The sequence below is a fragment of the Doryrhamphus excisus genome, chromosome 16 (assembly GCF_030265055.1).
Source record: "Doryrhamphus excisus isolate RoL2022-K1 chromosome 16, RoL_Dexc_1.0, whole genome shotgun sequence".
Lineage (NCBI taxonomy): Eukaryota > Metazoa > Chordata > Actinopteri > Syngnathiformes > Syngnathidae > Doryrhamphus > Doryrhamphus excisus.
Window position 1 is genome coordinate 6,820,780 of NC_080481.1, and position 7,905 is coordinate 6,828,684.

Sequence of the window (7,905 nt, forward strand, 5' to 3'; positions counted from 1 at the left end):
CCTTGTGGGTAGGTCAGACCTCTCTTTTAGCCTCCAAAACCTGAAGGTTTTGAGGTTGGATCTTGACAACTTGAAGTTTGAGCTCAGTCCACAGACTTTCTATGGGATTAAGGTGCAAAGACTGGCTAGATCACTCCAGGATCTTAATGTGTTTCTTCTTGAGCCATTGCGTTGTTGCCTTGGCTGCGTGTTTTGGGTCATTGGTATGCTGGAAGACCAATCCACGACCCATCAACGAGTTGGGTGAGGTCCTGAGACGACAAGACCCAAGGAGGTTTTCATCCAAGATCATAAAGTACATGGTACAAACCCAAAGAAGATCGATCGATTTATCAACCAGCGGCAATTTCCTTAAATTTGGGGGATCGGCAAACATAGGAAACCAATGTTCCACCAATCTTATACACAAAAAGTCTGACAGCAATCAAGCTGAGGCTGAGGCTGAGGCTAAAGCTAGTGGTAGCAACAAGTCAGGCTGTGATCTAAAAATCACCATGGCCTGGACGGACAGCCATTTTTGACTAGAGGAACTGATATAGGGCCGCACGGTGGACGAATGGTTAGCATGTTGGCCACACAGAGAGGATATTAAAAAGACCTGGGTTGGATCAAATTTCACATGGTTCTCAACATGTGTCTTTGGGGGTGCTGCTGGGTTTCAGCGCAGGAAGGTAAAGTGGGGGGGGTTTGCCGCCTGTGCTCCCAACTCCTTAGATATTCATTTACAAGCTCCTCCCATGTAACTCTGGTCGATCCCTCACCTTTTCAGAATGAGCCATACCTCACCAGGTGAGATCTTTCATGGAGCTCCAGAGGGAGAGGGATTGACTGATCATGTATTTGTTCCATTCTCAATTCATCACAACAACACGGGTGACATAACCCATTTGTGGGGTCAGTATTGTTGCGTGGCGGTTAGGGATCAAATACTTCACTCTATCAAATTCCAATTCATAAAGTTTCTTTTCATGTTTTTTGACTTCTGGGTGATAATGTCACAAAACTGTTCAAGTCTTTGTTAGTCTTTGCAATAAACTTATCTGTGGAATGGGCGTATGTTTAGGGAAGAGTATCTCTACAACTTTCAAGGTCAAATTCAAGCATTTGAAGCACCTTACTGCTACAAATATTATATTATTACATAATTAGAATGATCATTTGACTTCATCAAAACATCTATTTAGTAGAACAGGCGTCCTTTTAGCCACTTTTACCTGTGTTGGGTTTTTTGGTGCCTCGGTTTTGACACATTTCCACAAGCCGCTTGTTTAGTTAAAACAACAAACACAATTTAACTGACAGGCCTACAATAGTCATACACCACAACAAGTCTGCACACCTGACTTTTGCCTTTAAAGCCAAGAGGAATCCTTTTGGACATCCCCGCAAAGCCCGAGTTAAAGTAACGAGATCCATTGGAGGGAAATAGTACATCGCTGCGTGTCCTTTAGCCGGCTGGGGCTGCAGGTGTAAGTCCCCCCGGATCATGTAGCATTAGTGGTCACCACCATGGTCCCTTTCAGGACTATGTCCCCGGAGACAGCAAGAGAGAGAGAGATAGAGAGAGAGAGATCTGTCCTAGAATGTTCCAGCGAATAAGTTCCTTGGAAAAACTTCTTGCGGACTTTGGAGTACCGTGTTGACTGTCTTCTCTTGTCCTTCCTCAGCTTTGGAGTGACAGCTGCACACACATTTTTCAGCTCGCCGCTCACACACGTCTAAGTTTAGGTCAGGGAGTAACACGTAACAAACATAACGCAGTTACTGTAACTCACAATTTAACGGCATAGCAGTAATATTATAACTAGTATTAGTTACAATGGAATTCAACCTTGCTTTTAACTGTGCTAAAAGGCATTGCTGCATAGCAAATGTCTGTAATGTGTCACACACACAGAGCCCTTATGTTAATAGATAATGTTATCAAGATAAATGTGTGTGTCAGGTGCTAAGAATAGACTCTCCAAGAATACTGGTGGTGGTTGGTAATGGAGGTTCTGATGGAAGCGGCAATATGAACAAGATGTAAAGCACGTTTCCTGAGGGGACTGCTGGCCCACAGAAAACATTGAAACACCAACACCAACATTTAGCTGAGGTGCCAATATTAACTTTAAATATTAATATTAACTTTAAAATATAAATATTAACTTTAATAACTTTCTGAAACGGCGGCACGGCGGTCCAGTGGTTAGCGCACAGACCTCACAGCTAGGAGACCAGGGCTCAATTCCCACCCTCGGCCATCTCTGTGTGGAGTTTGCATGCGTGGGTTTTCTCCGGGTACTCCGGTTTCCTCCCACATTCCAAAAACATGCTAGGTTAATTGGCAACTCCAAATTGTCCATAGGTATGAATTTGAGTGTGAATGGTTGTTTGTCTATATGTGCCCTGTGATTGGCTGGCGACCAGTCCAGGGTGTACCCCGCCTCTCGCCCGAAGACAGCTGGGATAGGCTCCAGCACCCCCGCGACCCTCGTGAGGAAAAAGTGGAAGAAAATGAATGAATGAATGAACTTTCTGAAACAAGGATGCAAGCATCTGACTATGTGTTGGATTTGGTGACCTCTAGTGGCCTAATTGCGCTAACAACAACTACAACCACTTGAAAAAAAACATTTGCCAATCCAAAACGAAAACCGTTCCATGGTTTTCCTTGCAATGAGTCTCTTCCAGCGCGTGGAGGAATTTTTGGGCCCCTCATCTTTGCAGAACTGTTTTCATTCAGCCATTGTTCCCATAAGAATACAGGTCTGGGACAGGGAGGACAGCACATCTGCCCATGGAAACAAGAAGCCAGACATTTTGAGAGCAGTCCTGATGAGCCCAGATGTCTCCCCTCTTGAGGCGGTTGCTTGCTTCAATCAATCACGCTGTAAAATGAATCTGAAATTGAAAGCCGCACTGTCAGTTTTTATCAGACATAAACAATCATGCCGAGGAGAGAAGATTGTATTCCCCCCCCCTTCAATGTGGTACAACCTAGACTGGTTGTACTGGACAGGTACACAGACCACCATTGACGCTCGCGTTTCCATATATGGGCAATTTAGAGCAGGGGTATTCAACGAAGATCCAAATAGGTTCAGAAAGAGAAATGTTCCTGACCCTAAGGTCAGTCGACCGGTTAGTGATCCTTGAGGTCAAGTCTCCAGCAAACTAATATTCCAATACACGGCTGATATTGCTCCATGCAGCAAAATCATCAAAAATAATGAAGCAAGTCCTCCTGTTTTCCCAGACCAACATATTGTGTTCCCAGCCCTGGGGTAAGTCAACATGGAATTTTAACACTTCCCTAAACACACAACATTATGATTATTTGATGTAAATAACAGCATTGATGGGTCTCTCCAAAGGTACACATTGACTCTGTGGACAGATCATGGGTCTCTGTGTTGCACTCTCTTAATGTATCTATGAAGAAAAGACCAGCGAAGACAGACACTCGCCACAGTCATGCAGTCATGAATGCTGCAAGTATTCCAGCTTATTTGCTTCATATTGTCCTGCATTGTTCCAACTTTGCAATGTGCACCAAGCTTTGCACCCGTTCAAGGGCTGGGCAACCCAACTACATGATGAAGACTCACAGTTTCAAAAAGGCCTATGAGGACCTGGGCTTGATGGTAAAGGCCATACTGTGGTGTGTGTCACCCAAACACAACGCCAGCCTTGGACCAGGATCGCATCCATCCAGCCTTCAGCGGATCCAGGTTGAATGAAACTATTTTGACTTGCATGAAAATACACTAGATATGTGCCTAACAATCCAGTCCCAGGAACAGTTAGGATACTGCCCTGAACATGAATGCGACCATTCTCATTCATCTAAGTCATGATCGCAAGTGGACAGTCCAGGAAGTCTTCATCCAAGCACCATTCTGCACCATCACCAACAAACTACGGCAAAGGGGACGGGGGACTGGCAACTATAGACTGGTAGAAGGTCTCCAGCAGCTTGCATTGAAGGACACAACAATTGATGGACATAATAACCTCCCCATAAATTATATCATTCTGTCTTTTCTGTCAAGTAGTTCCTGGTTAGGCCATGACCAGATCAGTTACTCCAAAGATGCACCTCAAGTGGCCACATGATTGTATCTGCAGTATACGTACTTTCCCTAAACAATCAGAAGAGATGGTCACATTACCTTTTTGCATGTTCAATATTGATCTTTCAGTCCATTTATTTGGTTTACAGTACACACGCCCTCACCATGCCACGTGCATGTCCAGTGGTAAACAGGAGAAACCGTATAAATAAACCGTTGTCAGTCGACTCACCATCACTCAACTTCAACTTGCAAGATGCTCTTCACAAAGTTGACCGCCATTGCCCGTAAGTACTCATATGAGAAACAGCAAGTCATTAAAGGTTCCTGAAATGCCAATGCATGTATTTTCTCTATCCTGCAGTTCTGGCTGCAGCGTGGTGTTGGACCACAGATGCAGGTAACAGTTTCTGCAGAATTCCTAACATTTACTCTGCAATACTAAGTGGTAAATGTTTTATCTCCATGTGTCTGTTCAGCGGAAGCGGACCAAGTTCTCTACAATGTGGCATGCCCAGACCAAACCACTGAGCTGAAATGTGGTACGTGTATACGCCACTCATGCTCTCGTTTCCCGCTGTTCTCTGTGATGATCCGTCATTTATGGTCTCAGCTGATGGAGCCGTCATCGACATCGACGATGTGAGCTTCGGTGCTTTGACGGATGCTGACTGCGCCGCCCGCGACAAGGCCATCTCTGACGTCATTCCCTGCCTGACCTTGTTAGAGCTGGTTGCTTACCGGCAAGTCCAAATCTGATATAGACTGGCCACAATCCTATACTGTGATGCTATATCTTTGCTAATAATGCTTATAACGTTCACAACTATACTTTATTACAGTTGTGACGGAGAGACAGAATGCCAACTGGAGAAGACCAAGGACGTCATTGACATTTGCAGCACACCAGAAGACACCTTCATGCAGATCGGCTACGCCTGTGTCAAAGAGTGATCATGCCCAACTGTGGAGTACACCTGTCACGTAAGACCATCCATTAATATCTCATGCGACCCTGTGCCAACTAGCAGCTTCTGCTCCATGATTTGTTATTATTGTTTTAGGAATATTATTGGGGGTGTGGCAGAGAATGGAGGGAACCAGCGAGCAATCCAAGTGTGCCTCCTTGTTGGATTGATAACATGAATAAAAAGACTGCAACTGATGAATGTGTTTTGTTTGTGTGGAACATGGCCTGGCAAACCACCATACACATACAGCACGAGACTGAATGATTTAAATCTAATAGAAAAGGAAAACAAACGCTACCCGCTGCTAGGGTGACCATATTTTGATGATGGGAAACCGGGACATGGTATTCAGACACTCTAAGGACACTGAAAGTTTACTCAAAAATGCCTCCGCTGTATGAATTAAAAATTGTTATAGAAAAAATATATTAAAAATATTCCATTCTGAACTAAGGACTCCTATGAAATGGAAACTCACTTGTCACTATATGAAATTAATTGAGCATTTTAAGTGATTACTTATTGAGCAGTAATTACAGGTAGAGCAGTTCAGGTTGATAGGCGGATTGGTGCAGCGTCTGCAGTCCTGCTGTCACAGTACCGGACCGTCCTAATGAACAGAGAGCGGAGCCGGAAGGCAACGCTGTCAATTTAGCGGTCCATCTACATACGTTCCCATCCTCACCTATGGTCATGAGCTTTGGGTCTTTGTCCATAAAAAGGAAGCTTTCAGCCAGATTGGAGATTTTCCAAAATGTCGCCTTTAGTATTTGTGCGTGGACAGGTACAACTGGTTCAGATAAAACTTGTCTCATGTTTTTAAAACAACAGAACATGATGTTATTGACTATGCGGTTTGATTTCGTACCAAGGTAGATGTGCACGCCTACACAATATCACATGCACAAGCCATTTTATCTAATATGACAAACAGACGCATTGTCATGCACGACCAGGTCATCTGGGCTTCTGATTGGCCAAAATGCATGACAGCCTTCCAACATTGTGTCTGAATCCACATTGAGGTGTATGTGAAACACAAACAGTCTAATGTTATCTGGCTCCCCGAGTTCTCCCTGCAGCCACAATATTTGTGCAGAAAGGCGTCAAGGCCAGAGAGGAGGCAAACACGTTGGCTTCCAATGAGAAAATGTACGTGTTGTGTGGGAAACAGTGAACCTTTTGAAATTGGTCTTGCTATTCCAGGAAATCCAAACAGATAAGAACACCTCGAGCATCCAGAGAGTGTGTGCTCGTCCTTTTCAGGAGTCACTTGCTGCAGACACTTAACAAAAGCTTGGATTGTGGATTCTGTTGAAGGCATGCTTTTCCGTGATAGCATCATCTTGGCTCCTTGGTGGATCCTTTGCTTGACACACATCGACCAAGCTGAGGAGCCTTCCAGAGATGATGTTCTACGGTGGTTCCAAGGTCGCATTCTGGACAGTTTGGGGCTGCAGGGGCCGGTACCACAGCGGCCTGACGCGGGATCCGTGCAAGCAATACCTCGGAGGGTTCTGACAACCAGTCAGAGACAGCAGGCAGACCACCAAAGCCAACCGAGCTTGAAAACATCCCAGATTATTCTCTTCCCCGTTTCTGGTGAGAAACTTTACAGTAAATATGTCAAAAATCAAACGTCAACTATGAACTCTTAACATTTCAGACTCATCGTGTCGTGGATCTGACCAGAGTCAGTTCACATATTACTTCCAGCCGTCTGCCAACTTCCAGCGTCCCACATTGACCCACTTGTGGTTCTATGCAGGTGAAGGAGGCACAGACAACTCCTCAGCCGTTCTCACCTTGCGCACATCTGATGGGAAGCTTCTCCAGGTGGTGAATCCTCCGTCCATGAGCCGCCCAGATGGATGGATGACCTACGTCCTCAATCAGACTTTGGTGACGGGCCCCATCCTACTCCAAGTACTTTGTCCAGATTGTCATCGTCACACCGAGGAGACAGACAAGATGCCCTTTCTCCACCTGCGTGCTCAAGCAGGCCCACCCCGGCCCCCCAGGAGCGTGCCAGACCGCATCCCGTGGTCCCCATCAGCAATTGACCTACTCCAGCGCCCCTCACAAGAGAGGCCAAAGGAAAGTGACTGCGGCCGAGCTGAAGTACAGATCAGCTTCCAGGAGCTGGGCTGGGACAATTGGATTGTACACCCCAAGGTGCTGACCTTCTATTACTGCCACGGAAACTGCTCTGCCTCCGATCGAGCCGGCACCATTCTCGGGATCACGCAATGCTGCGCCCCAGTCCCCGAAAGCATGAGGTCCCTGCGCATCACCACGACATCTGATGGCGGCTACTCGTATAAGCATGAGACTCTGCCTAGAATTATCCCTGAAGAATGTACCTGCGTCTGAAGATGAAAGGGATCATCCTGTTTATGTTTTTTTACAATTGTTATACTATTTTTATTTACTGCACAATTTTTGGAGCTGTAATGACCAAATATCTCATTGTCAATGTGTATTATCAGGATATTTTGCTTATTTACAGATTTTGTACACACGTTCCTTAATCTTAATATAAAAGGTTGGCGATTATATAAAAATAGCCAAAAGCTATTTTTCTTACTAGATTGGTCTTACTAGGTTGGCAACAGGAGCCGAAATTTCCAGTTCTTCTCCAGCATTTAGTGTAAAGGTTCGACTCCCGTGAAAGAATCCGTCTCACGGTTTACGTTCAAAGCAGGTTTGTAGTTATACGCATGCGTACGAGCCGAGGCGGAGCCGAAATTGCCAACTTATGTAGCTTCTACTGTGACCACTAGAGGGCAGTGTAAGTTAACTTAACCACTTCTCATGGCGCTTCGTTCTCGTTTCAAGCCCCTTTTGTCTTTTAACTGAATAAAAAATACAACTCT

The 7,905-nt window shown here is 45.1% G+C and overlaps 1 protein-coding gene across 2 annotated transcripts; it reads left to right on the forward strand.

Annotated features, from left to right (window-relative positions):
• The first annotated feature begins 6,251 nt into the window (after positions 1 to 6,251).
• inha (inhibin subunit alpha) lies at positions 6,252 to 7,889 on the forward strand. Of its 2 annotated transcripts, none has more exons than XM_058051561.1 (2): positions 6,252 to 6,631; positions 6,696 to 7,889. In XM_058051561.1, exons 1-2 carry the CDS (start codon positions 6,352 to 6,354, stop codon positions 7,400 to 7,402), a joined length of 987 nt encoding a protein of 328 aa, XP_057907544.1. In that variant the 5' UTR covers positions 6,252 to 6,351; the 3' UTR covers positions 7,403 to 7,889. The 2 variants fall into 2 exon arrangements, with proteins under 2 accessions (XP_057907544.1, XP_057907545.1); XM_058051562.1 differs by having other exon boundaries at positions 6,798 to 7,889.
• The last annotated feature ends 16 nt before the right edge of the window (positions 7,890 to 7,905 follow it).

Coding starts and splice junctions, on each gene's coding strand:
- inha (XM_058051561.1), top strand. CDS start 6,352: ATGCTTTTCCGTGATAGCATCATCTTGGCTCCTTGGTGGATCCTTTGC. Junction 6,632..6,695: donor TATTCTCTTCCCCGTTTCTG/GTGAGAAACTTT, acceptor TTAACATTTCAG/ACTCATCGTGTCGTGGATCT.